At 48.9% G+C, this 17,827-nt stretch overlaps 1 protein-coding gene across 1 annotated transcript; it reads left to right on the forward strand.

Moving 5' to 3' along the window:
* Nucleotides 1-2,790: 2,790 nt before the first annotated feature.
* On the forward strand, nt 2,791-3,726 carry LOC136996648 (olfactory receptor 4E1-like). Its single transcript, XM_067317536.1, has one exon. The coding sequence runs from the start codon at nt 2,791-2,793 to the stop codon at nt 3,724-3,726; it is 936 nt and encodes a 311-aa protein (XP_067173637.1).
* The last annotated feature ends 14,101 nt before the right edge of the window (nt 3,727-17,827 follow it).

The raw sequence follows: 17,827 nt of genomic DNA on the forward strand, positions 1-17,827 counted from the left end.
TTTTGATCACTCAGTTTGCACTCGTTGCACTGTGCAGATTTTCAGCATGGCAGCTCTTATTCAGAGGCCTTCTTCCACACTGAGTTAGTGATCCCTTTCCTAAGTCCAAGTCATTTGGGCAGAGCTCATGGGCTGTATTCTGCTCTCCCAGTGCGTAAACTTGGTGTTAGTTCACCAAGAACACCTTTAAGAAGGCAAAGCGAGTTATGTGGCATGGGTGAACATTTGTTCTTTGTCTCCAGAGGCCATTGAAATGGACTTTGAACAATTGTGTGAGCTACTATAGCCACACAGGTTTTCTGGGTGACTAACTGGATCCACAGCTCTATAATCTCTTCCAAAGCTTATACTGTCAACAACCTAGGATGATTTAACAAATCCCTTTGTGACTCTCTAGTAAGGCATGCATTTAACATTTCTTGAGTCCCAAATCTGTCTTTCAGACAAGCACACAGCCCAAGCTTTATCAGTTCTCTATGACTTCATCACAGCACAAAAGGTTCTGTATTTGGTGTTCAGAGTAATTGAGTAGCACACGCTCTTGCTCTCCAGAACTAGCCGTTACGGGGAAGGGTTGAGGGTGTAAGTCACCTCTACGTCCCTGTTTATCCTGTCAGCGTTGAGCTTCAACTTCTGATTTGGGGGCAGGAAAACTTTGGAAGTAGGCAAGAAGTTTGGTTTCTATTTTGATTTTTGCATTGCTCATGAAGTAACCAATCAAGATTTTTTTATTTTATTTTATTTATTATTATTGTTCTTTTTTATGTAAAGGCTTGAACTAGTTAAATATCAGGCTGATCTTCCAGTATGAGGGGACCATCTGCTCAAGATAACTTGGGTATATTAGAGGGACACCCTCCCCCCCCGGAAAAAAAAAAAAAATCCAAACCAAAGCAAACCCTGCCTGTTCAGTTGCAGGAATTATCAATTCCTCTGGCTAGAGGAATTTATGGATGCCGATCAAAAGGAAGAAATTTGTTTACCAATCTCCATTTTTTTAGACCAAAAATTGCTTTTTCTTTTATGGAGGAAAAACACTGGAATTCAACTCACAATCTTTCTTTTTCCGGACACCACTGGAAACTACATAAGTAAGCTCGGTTTTTCCTCCCTACTCTGTTTGCTTTTGGGTTTGTTGCAGGGAGAAGGGGCTGAGACGTTGACTGGAAGGAGAACAACACTTCTGTTTGGTTGCTTTTCAGTCCTTTTTGCAAGACCTTGAGTACAAGAGGAAATCAGGCATCTGATTCTACCAGGTGTCTTTGGAGACATCAGTATCTGTCTCTCAGCAGACTCCAAATGAAGACAGGAGCCTCTGTGCAGGTCCTTGGCAGCTTTAAAGCCCTATGAAAATGTTAGTCGTGGGAGCTGTAACAAGCGAAAATACTAATGTAAATGTACATTTTACAGGCTTGTGGCTCCACTTGTAACAGCTGCAGACCACTTTGGGGGTATTCAGCCACTTCTGGAGCGTCTACATGCTGTTAGAAATGTAGCTATCGTTCAGGTGCTTGGTTAGCCCTGTTCTCAGAAGCTCAGCGTATCAGCAGCAAGGAAACCACAGTGACGTTGATTTCCAAATACAAGAACCCTGGGTTCATACTCAGAGATGGCTTCATTTTAGCAAAGTGGGGAACTTTGAGAAGTCCTGCCGTTTCCCACATCATTATTTCTGTTGTATGACCGCCTTGAACCATGCGCTGTAAACAAGCTTTCTCCTTTGTTGGACAGGGTTCCTATTCGATGTCCTCTCGTCTCACTCCTGTTCCAAAGGCAAGATTTTGTGTGTGTGTATGTGTACTTTTGATTAGTTTGCCAAAATGTTTAGATTTTCATTTCAAAATGAAAATAAAATCACAGGAACACTGGAATATGGAATGGGCAGAGATATTCAAGGTCACTGAATTTGTGACTGCAGGTGTTGCATTGCTTGATCCCTCATAAATACACCAGATATCAAGCAGCTGAGGTTTCTGACTGGCTTCTGACTGAAAAGCAGGTGAATCTGTTCTCCCCAAGCAAGGTTGCAGCTGGGAAAGAGAACTCTGCACTCAAATGAATTTGCAGACAGCTACCTAGCAGGAAAAGGTGGTGTCATACCACATTTGGAGACTGTGCTGGGTATTCTTACTTTTGGGAGGAGGCTGGAAAACCAGGCAAGACTCAGCAAACAGCAGCAACAAGTATCTAAGGTCGTAAAAATGATCTTTTAGTGAAAGCCTAAATCCCCAGTCTATGAGATCTATGAAGAAGTTAGCAGTGACTTCCCTGAAGTCTATTCAGATGTCATCTCACTAAACTGCAATGCCCAACACAGAAGTCTTCCACTAATCATTTGGTTTCCTCTACAGTGAAGGAAGAGGAATAACTGCAGGCACAGATTCATCCCTTTTATGTCTGACAATTGCAGACAGGTAGCTTAAACGAGACACCTGGAATCAGGAAAGATGGATCCTGAGGTACATTCTGCCAGGAGGCAAATCTTCCTGCAACCTGATAGCTCCTGAGTAAGTCAGAGAAGTAAGTCAGCTTGCATTGCATTGTCTGGAAACTGAAGAAATCCCACAGTCTCCTTTGGAAACCTGTTCCGGTACTCGCTTGTCCTTCAAACTTGAATACTTCTGCTAATATTAGGCATCACCTTTTGGGTGAAACTGTTAGGCTGTTCTGTCTTTCTTCCTCCATATAGCTCAAGTCTGTATGATTGTCATCATGTTCTGTCCTCTCACACCATAAATTTATTTCTCCTTTCACCGTTTCCTTTCTCCTGGGTGCAACGCAGCAGTAAACATGGTGTGGCAGAATCACACTAGAGTGAGTGAGTTCTTCCCCTTGGGCCTCACCACCAACCATGCTGTAGAGCTGGCCCTCTTCACCCTCTTCGTGGTCATCTACATGCTGATTATTTTGGGCAACATTCTCATCATCTTCACGATTGCACATGACCAGCGTCTGCACAGTCCCATGTACTTCTTCCTCAGCAACCTCTCTGTCATTGACGTCTGCCACTCCTCAGTGGTGATGCCCAAGATGCTGGCTGACTTCCTGGTGGACAAGAAGAGCATCTCCTTTGAGGAGTGTGAGGCACAGATGTTCTTCCTCCACCTCTTTGCCTGCACAGAGATCTTTCTCCTCACCATCATGGCCTATGATCGCTGCATAGCCGTCTGCAGCCCCATGCATTATGGCACCATCATGTGCCGGAAGATGTGCCTCCAGCTGGCCACGGTCATGTGGATGGGAGGGCTGATACATTCTGTGTCCCTCACTGCCCTGACCCTCAGTCTCCCATACTGTGGTCCCAGTGCCATTGACAACTTCTTTTGCGATGTCCCCTTGGTCATTAAGTTGGCCTGCACAAACATCCATGTCTTAGAAATGCTCCTTGTCTCCAACTCAAGCCTCATCTCTGTGGTCTGCTTCCTGGTGCTGGTGACTTCCTATGTGGTCATTTTGGTCTCACTAAGGAACCATCTCTCGGAAGGGCAACACAAGGCATTATCTACCTGTGCTGCTCACCTGACAGTGGTGACATTTTTCCTGGGACACTGCATTTTCATCTATCTCAGGCCAGCCAAGAGTTTAGCTGCAGACAAAGTTGTGTCAGTTTTCTTCACGGCCATTACCCCTCTGATGAACCCCATTATCTATACCTTTAGGAATGAGGACATGAAAAATGCTTTGAGAAAGCTATGCAGGCGGCAGATTGATTCCCAAGACAAGTGACACTGTTGGGAGTGAACGGAAGGCTGCCAATCCCTGTGTGCTGTCTGTCCCTATCCCCTCCCTCCAGGGTATTCTCTGGGCATGTATCTTCAGATTTTGACTTCTCTGCACCCTTAGCACTGAGGTGAAATCAAACAATGGCACTGGCTCTCATCCACAACAAGTTCTTTGAGGGATGCTTTAAGCTCATTTGTCAGAGGACAAGTTTTGAAATAGAAATGCCAAGGACATTCTAGATTGCTATGCTCTAAGGACCCAGCTCCTTTGGGCTCTTCATCTAAGCAGCCTAAGTGTATTTTGCAGGAACACTTCTTCCATTCTAAGGAAAATTATCCCTTCACCCTACGTACTCCTAGAAGTTAATGCTTTAGCAAACACAAGACTACTCATTCGGTTTCCTCTTCTGGCCTGTGTGGTTAGCCTGAATTTGAGGGTTTCATCTTGTCCACGTTCAGATAAGGATTTCATGGACGTACGGGTTTTGTGCAGACAGATATTTTTTAGCCCAAACCCTACTGCCTCTCTTTCCCTGTATGCAGCAGGACAGATCTTTTCTTTCCTCAGGATGTTGCTAAATAAGCAGGTGAAGGCAGATCGGAGCTCTTTGCCCATTTTCAGCAGGGTGTCTGAATCAAATGATACTTTTAGCTTAGATACATCTACTTATCTATTTTCCATATGGCTGCGCAAATGTGTTAGCACAACTTTGGGTGCAGCTTATGATTTGGAACAAGGAGCGAGGAGAGATAGAAACTCCCAAGTCTCCACTGCCATCAGGGAAAAGAGCAGATAGACACATGCTATGCAGACAGATGATGGTACTGTAGCATCAGCTGAGGAAGCTCATAGTCCTTGTCCTCTGGCCCACAGGCATACTCCTCTCTGGGGCAAAAGCATTGCACATATTCCTCCTGTGACAAATTGCCAAGGACCATAGTGGGGTTTTGCTTGCATGCTTTTAGACTGAGGTAGCTGACCAATGTTAATGCTTAGCTCTTGCAAAACAGCCTCCTTCATCAAGAGACATAAGAAAACAAAGAATACTGCCCTCACAGCCAGTGGCTTTCCTTTGCTAGCCACAGGAAATCAGTGGGAAGAGAACCTGTCTGATGGGCAAATGACTAAAGTTCAGCAGTCTCCCACTGTTCCCCACTGCTCCTAATCTGTGGAATTTCGTCTTAGGCTAAAGAAAATACTGAGAGAGAATGGGGCATTATATCCTCCCGCAGCCAGATCTTTATGCAGTGCTGCACATTTAGAGGGCTCCTGAGAACCTCTTGGGTTATGCTGAAGGAGGTAAAGGGGCTTTTTTGTCTCTTGATCAAGAACAAAGCTCCAGCACAGATGCTTTTTACAGTGTCCAAAGGTACTTTGGAGGCCAGACTAGCTTCTGCCTGCTCCCAGCCCTTCTCAGCTGTATTTCTTGTAGCACATTAAAGCACTTTGCATGTGAGTGAGAGATTTCCCTTGCTCTGGTGCTGCTGTAAGTCTACACCACCTCACCCGAGAGCTGGAGCAATTCATGAGCCAGCTGTGCTAACCCCATACTTTCAAAGAGCTCACAGTCTACTTCTACGGGGTAGGGATTGGTCCCTGCCCTGCCACCATTTAATTCCCACTCTTGCTCTGCCTCCATCATATGAATTACAACTGGTTAGAATAGCTAGTTCCTCTAAGTCCTGCTGTAAATCTTTCACTAAGGTTTTTTTCTGCTTCATGAACAAGCAGTGTACATCCAAATTAACAACGGTCTGATGGGGGGATGCAAGCCTCAGTGTCTGCCTCTGCTGTCAGGAGGGCACATGTAATGATCTCGTTGCCAGCAGGAGGGCAGATACAAAGTCTGCACATGCTGCAGGTGGCTGCGTCCCTACCATGTCCATTATGGACACAACTGGCCTTTGAAAGCCGGCATGACCCAAGGAGGAGAAGCAGTCTAGGAACTCATCACGAGGTCAGCTCATGTCCATGGGCCCAAATCAGTCAGTGAAGCAGGCAAGCTCTAGGCCCAGGAGGGTAGGAGGGGTTCACAGGTGTCTGGGGATGGTGCTTGTTGTGGGAAGGGGTGTGTGCTCCATGCCTGCCCCATCTCCCCCAACTCCTTCCTCTACCCTTTGGATCCCTGCCCAGGGGGTTCTGGGGTGGGGAGGAGAGTGCCACACACTGCCTCATTCTCCATGCAGTGGGGCTACACCGCAGGCCTCCCAGCAGCAGGGAGGGTGGGGACGGGCACAGCTCCAACCATCTACTCCACCATTGCCAAGCAATGGGGAACAGAGATGGCCCCCATGATGCCAGGGCCTGTGATATCAGCGGGCTCCTCCACAGCTTCCCAGTGTAGGCAGCCGGTAGGGCCTCCACAGTGCCCTGGTGGGCGCAGGCAGGACAGGGATCTGCTCTGGGGTAGGTCTGGGCTGGTGCCCTGGGCAGGGAAGGGCCCTGAATTGCAGTGACAGGCTTCCGCAGACAGCAGGGCAGTTCCCCTCCAGGCTAGGGGGCGTGAAGGGTCTCTGCAAGTTGGCTGCGCTGCACAGTGCTGTGCTGAGCACATGGGCTGAGCCCCAGCCCTCACGTCCAGCCAGCCCAGAGGGCATTCCATGGCAGAGGGGGGATGCTGTGCGCCAGGCTGGGGCCCTGCTCTGCCATCTCCGATTCAGTCCTGGCAGGGTTCTTCAGTGTTGGCTCAGCTCTCCATTCTGATTCCCAATGCTGCAGCACTTCAGGGGTGCAGAGGCAGCCACAAGGGCACTGCTGTGTGTGAGGTTTGATGGAGATGCCAAGCTGGGAATGCCATAGTCTGGGAAGCTGATCACAGCCTCCAGCCCTCTCCTGGAGTTCTTTGTAGGTAGGGCTCTAGGAAGGGTGTTAATTTCTCCCTTTGAAACAATTTGGGTTGCTTGGAGTGGTCCACGTTTGACAAACAAAATCCTACTGTAGGATGGCGTAGAGCAGCTGATGGGGATAAATGTTCCTACAGTGGTCCTTTGTCTTTTTCAAAGCACGGTCTTTGGTCGCCAGTGCACAGGTTTTGATTTTCTCCAGGATCACCACACTGAAAGTGTTAAGTGCTCATCTGAGTGGTGGCAAACAAAGCACTACAGCAGATGAGGGCCCTTGCGGTTAAGGCACATTTCCACATTTAAGGTTAATTCCTTCTCATTTCTGCAATTCAGAGGTTTCAGGTTTGTGAACCAGAGAAGAGGACCAGGTTCACCTAATTATCATTGTTAATTTGATCCAGCACTGATTTCCAATTGTTTATGTACAGGTTTTGTGTGTCAGCGTTAGTGGCTAAGATGCCAGTTCTACATGTCCCCAGTGATTCTTTCCTTCTGCTCCAAGGACAGCTGTGGCAGAAACCTCCAGTGGCTCCTTCTAGCTGTGAAATGTGGCTGCGTTTAGAACCTCTTGATAGGAACGGGAAACATTTGATTTCCCGTGTACTAAGAAGGTGGCATTAAGCTTGAGCTCTGCAAGAAAGAGGTGTTCTAATCTGGAGTGCATGTTTATGACAAAGTCCTGCTTTCTGGGAACACACTTTCCTTCCTCTTTCTTTCCTTCCCATATATGTTGTTCCTTTGTCCATGTGAGATTCCCAGGCCATCCAGAACATCCACTGAAATACCAGAAAGAGAGGTCTTGGGAAACTGTGCTTTAAAGAGCCAAATGCCCCTACCTTGCTTCAGATGGAGAAGGGGGCCAAACCTCAACAAGATGAAAAGTCCTCTGAGCTTGTCACGCAGCCTGCATACCTGTTTTCAAGCTTGGGACAATTCATTTTCTGGAAACAAAGTCAACGAAGAGGTGTTGGCTTCCAATAGCTCATTGGGCCAGACGTTCAACACCCACAATCCCATGAGCTCTGATGAGAGATATCAATGATCCCTTATGGGCATAGCTCCAAAACATCTTCTGGTCCTTGCTTCCTTTGGCACTGATGGCCTTTGGGGTGGCTCTGAGCTAGTGCTGTCAGGGCTGGCTGTGTCCAGCTGCAGCCCTGCAGCAGGTGCGCTGGGATGTCACAGCTGTGATTGTTGTCATATTCAGCAGGGACACATCAGTTCACTGCTGAAAGGCTGCTGAAAGGCTGCTGAAGGAGCTAGAGTGGGGTGCTGTGAGGTGGAGGAGGGAGCAGTGGGTCTTGGGGAGAGAATGTAATGATGCTGCAAGTGGCCTGGGAGAAGTTTGCTTTGCAGTCCTGCCACACACACACACCTTTATTTTCCTTCAGGTAGAAAAGGAATTCCCACAAGAAAATCCCTCCAGGACCCCATCAGGAGTCCTCATGGTTGAGACCACAGACCAGGCAGTATGAGTATGAGTATGGAGTATGAATATGACAGGAAGGGAAGAAAGCCTTCCAAATGAAGCCTCACGTTCAATCACAGAATGGTAACTTGACCATTGTCTCTTTGGGTTTTTCTGTGGAAGCCAGTGAGAGTAGGATGCTGAATGAGGATTCTGTGCCAATGTCTGGAAGGCCACAGAAGGAGAAAAGTCCCCAAGCCTTTCCCTTTCTGGCTTGGTGTTTCTTCTCTACTGACCGCTGCAGGGGAAGGCTTTGGGGAACAGCTGGCTGTGTGTGAGTGGATATGGGCAGTGGGGAGCTCCAAACTCCTTATGGTATGGGGAAGGAGGCAGGGGAGGCAGCTGGGAGAGCATGAAAGGGAGGGCTGTGCAGATGGATGAAGTTAGCTGCTTGTTAGTGACTTGATCTGGGAATCTGTTGCATAACTCTCTGCTTGTCTATCTTCTTTCCCCTTGATGTAGCATCCTGGGACAATGAAGGAGCCAAGGGGATTGTGAAAGGAGGCATATGTGCCAATCCCATGGGACCAGACGTGATGGCTCTGCATGTGCTGGACAGTTGGCTGATGTCATTGCAAGCCCACCCTCAATCATCTTGGAAAGACAAGAGTGATCAGGAAGGTTCCTGATGCTTGCTAAAAGGCCCATGTCATCCCCATTTGAAAGAAGGGCATCAAGGGAGATCCAGGGAACTCTAGGCCTGCCAGCCTTACCTCAGTTGCTGGGAAGGTTTTGGAGCAAATGTTCATGGAAGTCATTCCTAAACACAAGAAGGACAAGAAAGAGATTGGTGAGCCAGTATGGATGGCCAAGGCGATTGTCCCAGTTGCTCACCTTACTTTGACTTTTTTTGCTCCAGGTCTCCCTCACCTTACAGCACTGTCTCCATGCCCATTGGGTGTTGCCTGAAAAACAAAGCTATCAGCTTCTGCAATTTGCTGATGTCTGAACTCCCCAACAAGCCATTTGGCTTCTTTCAAAGCCCTGCTAATGCTCCTCAGTCACCTAAGATGTTCCAGTCCCAAACGTGCTTGTGTCCTCAAATTCATACTATATCCCAGCAGTGAACTGCACATCCTTCTTCTTAAACATGGCCACCGCATGCTCTGTGTTCTCCATCCTGCCTGTACCAGCCGCATTCCTACATGCACACAGCTCTTTTCCTGCACTCCTATCCCAGCCCTACGCAGTGGCAAGCACTGCCTCTCAGCTGTGACCCATTGGCCCTTCAGAAGAAGTCTTGGGCTTCCTGGCATTTCCTGGTGCTTATTACAACCTTTCTGGCTTCCTCCAGAGATCTTAGGAGGGGACAGTTTGCTGTTGGTTCTAATAAGGGTCTTTATGACTATCTTTTATGAAATGCTTGCATTTTCATGATTTTTGGGGGGGGGGGTATAGTCATGGAAAAGCCCCAAATATTCTAAAACAGGCACTGAGTTGGCTGCCAAGAAGAAGCATCTGAGATATCCCCAGGCCTGAGGCTTCAGGGCAAGACTTCTCTCCACAGAAGTGGGTCCAGCCTCTGACACTTTCTAGAGAGGGAAATCAGCAGTTTCCATGCCATCTGAGGACTCAAGGGGTGAGTTCTGGTGAGACCACCTTTCACCTGGCCCATTTTAGATATGTACTTCAGGATGGGGAAGCATGCCTTGTATTGGTCATGCTGATAACATTGGCATTGCCTTCACAAGGTGCCACACTGCCATTCAGAGGGACCTTGACAGTCTGTAGAGATATGCAGAGAGGAACCTCTGAAGTTCAACAAAGGCAAGGGCAGGGTCCTGCCTCTAGGGAGGAATAACCCCATGCACCAGGACAGGTTGGGGCTGGACCTGCTGGAAAGCAGCTCTGCAGAGAAGGACCTGGGAGTGCTGGTGGACTGTGAGCCAGCAATGTGCCTGGTGGCAAAGGTGGCCAGTGGTATCCTGAGCATCATAGGAGCAGGTAGCATTGCCAGCAGGTAGAGGGAGGTGATCCTTTCCCTCTACTCAGCCCTGCTGAAGCCACAGCTGGAGTGCTGTGTCCAGTTCTGGGCTCCCCAGTACAGGAGGGATGTGGCACTACTGGAGAGAGTCCAGCGAAGGGCTCCAAAGATGATGAGGGGACTGGAGCATCTCTCTTATGAGGAAAAGCTGAGAGAGCTGGGCCTGTTTCAGGCTGGAGAAGAGAAGACTGAGAGGGGAATCTTATCAGTGTGTATTAGTATCTGAAGGGAAAGTGTTGAGAGGTTGGGGCCAGACTCTTTTCAGTGATGCCCGGCAACAGGACAAGGAGCAATGGGCACAAGCTGAAACACAGGAAGTTCCATCTGAACATGAGGAAAAACTTCTTGACTGTGAGGGTGACAGAGCACTGGAACAGGTTGCCCAGAGAGGCTGTTGAGTCTCCGTCCCTGGAGATATTCAAAAGGTATCTGGACACAATCCTGTGCAATGTGCTGTAGGTGTCCCTGCTTGAGCAGAGGGATTGGACTAGACGATCTCCAGAGGTCCCTTCCAACCTCAACCATTCTGTGATTATGGGAAGCTTTACACATTTTCTCAACCAAGAATGGAAGAATCACACCCTGCACTTGGAAAAGGGTGAAGTTGTGGGGTACACGGTTTGCTTCAGAAGGCATTCAGTATGCTTGCAGTACAAAAAGGTTGTGAAGGTGAATGGGTATGAAAGAAATATTCAATGGAGCTCCATGGAAGGAGGACGGAGCTGTACATAATATGAGGTGATACAAATCAGATCAGCACGTAGAGGAAACTTCTTCAGATATGGCTTTGTGAGGGAGTACTGTAACTTCTCTGGCACAACCCAAGTGGCCTCATCGATTGGGGAAAACAAACGTTCAAGTCGTGAGCCAGCTCAGGTGGCCAGCATAGCTCCTGAGGAGGGACCAGCAGCAGGCACTGCATATGGGTGTGAATCAGCATCTCCAAGAGAGTGCCCACTACGGCATGAACATTGACACCCCTACACTCCCATGACGGGGAGCAGAGAAGCACTGACCTGCCAGAGGGCTCCCGGAACGCCTCAGCAGACTGTGTGGGTGGGTATAGATCGGCATGCAGGAGAGGTTACGTCTCTGGCCTCAGCACCAGCACTGCCACATTCCCTGTGACAGGGAACCAGTCAAGGTCTTTGAAGCCTTTGGTGGCTGGTGGAGGTGCACAGGGCACCACCAACCATCTGCATTCAAATGGCACGAACTTGAACTGGCATTGGGCCTTCCCATGCTGCGGTGTCCAGCTTAACCCTCTTGCAAGTGGGCAACAGCCGCTAGAACCTGCCACTGGCTCGAGGTCTCCATGGTTCCTGATACCTGGCAGAGACTTGTGGAGCTGCCAGAGAGCTACTGGGAGACTCCTGCACCAAACGGGAAAGAAAAAAGGTTTTCTAAAGAACCAGTTTAGGAGCTGCTCCTACCTGCCCTTGGGAGCTGCCCTACCCTTTTCTCATGAGCCAGACACATATGCTGGAGGCACCTGGGGGTGCTGCTTTGGAACACAGCAGTTGATCACCCTCTGGCCTATGGACGTACAGCTACGTCCAAGGGGTCTGGAGAGCTGAAGAACAGTGACCCCTCCCACCGGCAAGGAGCTCAACAGTGGTTTCTACCCATTGTATCTCATCCTCCACCATGCACCGTGATAAAGAGTGTGGCTCTGTCTTCTTGGTCACCTCTTGGTAAGCATTCAAAGGCTGCTGTCAGGTCCCCCTGAAAGCCTTCCCTTCTCCAGGCTGAACAATCCCAGCCTCCTCAGCCTCTCCTCATAGGATAAGTGCTTCAGCCCTAGACCATCTGGGTAGCCCTCCACTGAACTCGTCCAAGTTTCTCCACAGCTCCCATGTATGGAGGGGTACGTGTGTGTGTGTGTGTGTGTGTGTGTGTGTGAGCAAAACTGGATGCAATATCTAGATACAGACTAGCAAGCACTGAACAGAGGTGGATAATCACTTCCCTTGGTCTCCTGGCTGTGCTTCTGTTAATACAGCCCTGCATGCTGTTGGCCTTCTTTGCTGCCAGAGTACGCTGCAGGCTCACGTTCAGCTCACGCTCGGCCAGGATCCCCCCATCCCTTTTCTGCAGAGCAGCCTCCCAGACAGGCAGTCTCATGCCTGTACTGTGGGAGGCATTCTTCCTTCCCAAGGTCAGGACTTTGCATTTGTCCCTGCTGAAGTATGCTTTAACACACCTAACACCAGACTCAGCACTACATTCAGCAGAAAATGTAAGCACCTCTAGGCACACAGCATTTTTCAGGTGCCAAAGAGAAGTACTGCTTCCTGTAAATCTCCATTCATCTTTCTTTTACTGATTTCAGTAAGGAAAAAAAAATCACATATAGTGATGAAATTAACCTACTTAACCCTTAATGGTCTTTAAATACTTCTGGATTTTATTGGATCTGCAAAGGATCTTAGGCATACTAGAATGTACGGATATGTTTAATTTGTCACTATGGATCATTCCCTGTTTTGCTCTGGAGTCCAGTTTTCCTGACCATCCACACTGCAAGGGTTCTAGACTGTGCTGGGAATGATTTTGTCACTTCACTACTTCTCTCTCCAGAGATGATTTGGTGTTAGGTGAGTGCAGAGACCAAGCAGCTGGCCAGATGGGATTTTGTTTCGTCTCTTTATCCAACTCAGTCCTCCACCAATGCTCCAGAAGGCATCATAACTCAATTACGCTCATGCCGTGACTTACTGAGCCTGAACATTCAACCATTTTTTTTTCAGCCTACTTATCCACCCATTTAGATGGTAAGGACCTTCTATGGGTACAAGAATATTGTGGCAGATGGTGTTAAAAGCCTTACTAAAGTCAAGGTGGTTGACATCTACTGTTCTTCTCTCATCCAGAAATCCAGTCATTTCGTCATAGAAGGCAATCACAGAATCACAGAATCACAGAATCACAGAATGGTTGAGGCTGGAAGCAGGATCACCTAGAACACGTTGTACAGGATTGAGTCCAGATGGGTTTTGAAAATCTCCACAGAAGGAGACTCCACAAGCTCTCTGGGAAACCTGGTCCAGTGCTCTGTTACCCTCACAGTCAGGAAGTTTCTCCTCATATTGAGATGGAACTGTCTGTGTTTCAGTTTGTGCCCGTTGCCTCGCGTCCTGTCTCTGGGCACTACTGAAAAGAGTCTGGCTCCATTCTCCCTACACCCTCCCTTTAGATACCTGTATACATTGATAAGATCCCCTCTCAGCCTTCTCTTCTCCAGGCTAAACAGGCCCAGCTCTCTCAGCCTTTCCTCATGAGAGATGCTCCAGTCCCCTAATCATCTTTGTAGCCCTTCACTAGACTCTCTCCAGTAGTGCCATGTTTCTCTTGTATTGGGCAGCCCAGAACTGGACACAGTACTCCAGATGTGAATGAGGTTGGCTGAGCATGATCTACCCCAGGTAAATCCATGCTGTCTGTTCCCAGGCACTTTCTCCTTTGTGTACTCTCAAATGTGATTCAACAGGACATGCTCTATGAGAAACTCCTCACCAAAGTGCGGTTAAAGAGGCTTTAGTTCCCTTGATCATTCTTTTGGGCCTTTTTGAAGATGAATGACACATGCTCTTTTGGCCACTTGTCAGGTACCCCCCCCCAATCTCCATGACCTTTCAAAGGTGATACAGAGCATCCTCACTATGATTTCGGCCTATTCTCTCAGCACCCTTGGAAGCAACCTCTTGTTCCCATGGACTCTTCAGGGCTAAGTTCACTCAGTCAGCCTCTGACTTGATCATCATCCACTGCTGGTTATTTTCTTCCTCTCTTCCTTGCTTGCCTCTGCACCCAACCTCTAACAAACACCCCAAACACAACTAAGTCCCATTAGAACTGAGTAGACCTCATGACCGTTTCAAAGGTGGACCCGTGCACTGTGACTTCCCACAGCCTTCTGGAGTCAGGTAGGCCAGCTTACCATTCAAAATCCTGAAGCTGCGTAGACCAGCAGGCTGCTATGAAGATGGCCTCCTGGACCTGGGTAGACCTGCTCACCACTCTGAGGAAAGTCTCCCAGAGCTGGGGAGATCTGCTCACTACACTGAAATCCTGGAGCCAGGTGTGACATGCCACTAGAGGGGCATCCGGGTTTCACTTGGATTCCAGGGTTAGTTGTGCTGAACTCGAGAGATCATCATTTGTCAAGTGTGAGAATTTATTAAAGATAAGAGGCTATAACAAAGATAAAAGTATAGTAAAGCTGAAACTATAACAGAACTAAATATATATACACATATGAGCTTTAGAGTTCAATCATGGATGCATGATACAATGATGACTCTCACCATTTCCTCGAGGGCCACCCCTCTGGTATAGTTTTCCCCAGATTCTCTAACAATGGGTGCACAGTACAGTGACTGCTCTCACACCTTTTGGGCACCCTTCTGGTCTAATTTTCCCCGGTTTCTCCTCACCACGCTGTTGACATCAGGGGTATTCCCATTGATGGGTGGGTCCTCAGGTCCACAGGCCAGCTGACAGTGGGTCCCAGTCCACAACAAACATATGTGGCTTCCTCTCTCTTATAGCCAGTGTGGCGGGCGAGGGAGGTTATTAGTATTCTATTCTTACCACTCCAACGGTTTCTTGTCAGAGGTTCTCTTAACTCCAGAAGAGTAACCTTGAGAGACGTCCCAACTCAAGAGGAGATTCACCGCTGTGCAGCCTGCTGCCGTACAGGAGAGCTCAACGGGCTTTAGCCTGCAGCGCTATTTATGGGCACAGAGTTTGACTAATGGTCATACAATATTTGGTGTGGAGATGTACTTTTTTTGCTGACCTCATGCCGTGTTGGGGAAAATATACCCTTTTTTGCTGATCTCATGCCCATTTCTGGCCTCACCAGTTGCAACCAGTATCACCTAGTTCCTCCTGGTCAGCCCTGGGTGCTGTCAGTTATTTGCGGTCAGCTGGGGCCTGAGATGGATGGGGTGGGGAGGCAGAATAGTTGTGCTCCACCACACTTTGGGCCCCAGATGGGGCAGGGGGAGGTAGTTGTGCTCCACCACAGCCAGTCAAAACAATGCCAGCCCACAGGTATACAAAAGCAGTATGTCAATAACTGTGTGCATTTCAACAGGTAGCCTCCTGCTCAGCCCACAGCACTGCTCAGTGGGTAACAATGCGCCCATTAACAGGTCGTTCTGAGGGGAATGGCTCCACAGCACTGAGATGTTTATGGTGTGGGTCTGCCCTGTCACTTCTCCTTTGTCTGGACTTGTCAATCATGGGGTCGCTAGAAGGTGTGCATCCAGGCTGCAGCAACCCCACAGTGTTGTGGCTCTGGTCATGGTGCACCTGGGGTTCATTGACTCTTGGGGAACACCCCAGAGCAAACCCCTCTTCTAGGGGCTGCACCATCCAGAGTCCCATGCTTGCTTGTGTGGCGCCTGTCACCCGGTAGATCTGATGACTTTCTAATTGCCAGAGCTCTGTAGACTAGCTGACTGCTCCAGAAAACCAAGCTGGGTAGACTTTCTGGCTGCCCTGAAGATGGCCTCCTGAAGCTGGGTAGATCAGCTGACCGTTCCAAAGTCCTGGAGCTGGATAGACCAATTGGCAGCTCTGCAGGCAGCCTCCCAGAGCCGGTTAGACTGCCTGCCTGCTCCAATGAAAGCCTCCTGGACCTGGATAGTGTCTGGCTGCTGCAAGGCAAACGCAGCAGGCTGGCCACTCCCAGGGAATTCCCCAACCGTTTTTTGTTTCCTTGGAGGATTTTATTTTCTCTCTCTTCCCTTTTCTTGCTTTCTTTGTTTTTTTTTTTCCCTTTTCTTTTCTTTTTGTTTCTTTTCTTTTCCTTGGTTTCATTTTGCCTCCCCCCAGCCCTCCCCTTTCTCCTGCCCCAAGCTCACTGGGAGACCCACTTATTGCTTCACAAACAAAACACACTGTCCTACAGAAGGGAAAGGTGCTGTTTATTAATCTACACTCTTTCTCTAATTGCTCACTGTTTTCTTTTTCTTTTCTTTTCTTTTATTATTATTTTTTTATTTTTCTCTGTTGCTGTTCCTTCACTTTGGGGCCCAGATGTCACTTGGGGCTGAGGAAGAATCCCTGACCTCAGGCTGCCTGGCACCCCAAGGCAGCAGGGGCCCAGGCAAGCCCTCACCACCCCACAGCCCTTCTCTCACTGCACAGGAGGAAGGCAGCTGTGGCTGCATGGGGCTGATCAGGCGTGGCTCACCAGGATCTGTGAGCTTTCCAGGGAAGGAGATTCCATGCACGTCATCTGTCTCTGTCTCCCCTATACACCCTCCAGCCATCAAGCACTTTGGGAGACGTGCTTATTACCAAGCCCAGAATGTGTGGGAAGGAAAGAAAAGATAAAAGAGAGTGGTACTCGACCCCAATGCCTCCCCCTTGCTCAGCATTCTCCCAAACCACCACAGGAGTAGGGTAGCACCAGGCCCAGGGGTGGGGCAGGCGGTTTGCCATCAAGACAAGTTCTACCCAGCTCATGAGTCTTAAGCATCAGGGGCCAGGCCCACCCGCCTGCTGAAACTGTGTGGAAATGGCTGTCTGGCTGCCACCCACACTCACCCATCTGCCATGGCAGAGCCAGTAGAGTGATGCCAGGTCTACTCCACACCCTGCAGAGGGTGAGGGGCATGCTGGAGCTGGACCCAGTGACCATCACACTAGGGGAGGCTGAGGGTTGCAGCTGACTTTTCAAGCTCTCAGGTCAACTAGCTCCTGAGCAGGGGAGGTAAAGAATAAAAACAAGATGGGAGCTGGACCCCTCCTGACGCAAGAAGGGACCTCCTGCTTGCACCCTCCCCCTCCACTGCTGCAGCCCTCACCACCAGTGGTGGCAGGGAGGGTTGGCACTGCAGGAATTGAGGGGAAGGCCACCCAGCTACCCAGCATGTGCTGGGGGCCAAACCCCCACCCTGCCTCAGATGACCAGCAAAATCTTGTGTCAAGGACCAACTCTGCTATGTACAAAACCCTGACCCAGAATCAGGTCATCTATGAATGATTTAGAAGTGGATTCTCCACTAACATGTGGATCACAATGAGTGAAAGGTCATGCCACATCTGTCTGCACTCCGGTCCCAACAATGAGCAGCACATCACACTGAGAAGTGACTATCCTTCCTTGCGCAGCACTCATTAGACCACACCTAGATACAGCATTCAGTTTTGTGCCTTCAGTAAAAGAAAGACATCAATAAACCAGAGTGAGTTCAGCAGAGGGCCATCAAGACAGTAGGGAGCTGGAGCACCTGCCCTCTGAGAAGAGGTTGGGGAGCTGGGCCTGGCTAGGCTCCACCTGGAGAAGGGAAGGCTTCAGGGGCATGTCATAGCATTCCTCCATTACAAGCTTACCATGAATAAAGAGCCAGGCTCCTCACAGTGATACATGGCAGAAGAATGAGAGACAATGGACATAAGCTCAACCAAGAACTGAACAAAGCTTTGGAACAAGGGCCAAGAGAACATGTGCTATCTCTTACTCTGCTGGTTTTCCAGATCCAACTGGACAAAGGTCTGAGAAACTTGGTGTGGATTCAGTGTTGACTTAACATTGAGCAAAAGGTTGGACTAAAGCTCTCCCAAGGTCCCTTCTGACCTGAAGGACTCTGCGATTCTCTGATCTCTGGTGGTAGCTATTGCAGTTCCTATACGCATGAATTTCTATTCTGCATCTGGGAGGAAGAGGTTTAATTCCAAATGACTTTTTTTCTTCAGAATGGACCCATCAGATTAAGAAGACTTCCTCACAGCCCTCAACACCATGCCAAATGAGTGTGATGAGAAACCAAATGAGAAAGTCACGGCATGAGC

Source organism: Apteryx mantelli, unplaced genomic scaffold, assembly GCF_036417845.1.
Source record: "Apteryx mantelli isolate bAptMan1 unplaced genomic scaffold, bAptMan1.hap1 HAP1_SCAFFOLD_63, whole genome shotgun sequence".
NCBI classification, from domain to species: domain Eukaryota; kingdom Metazoa; phylum Chordata; class Aves; order Apterygiformes; family Apterygidae; genus Apteryx; species Apteryx mantelli.

Bases quoted from the DNA above. Each gene is read 5' to 3' on its own strand.
- LOC136996648 (XM_067317536.1), top strand. From the start codon at position 2,791: ATGGTGTGGCAGAATCACACTAGAGTGAGTGAGTTCTTCCCCTTGGGC.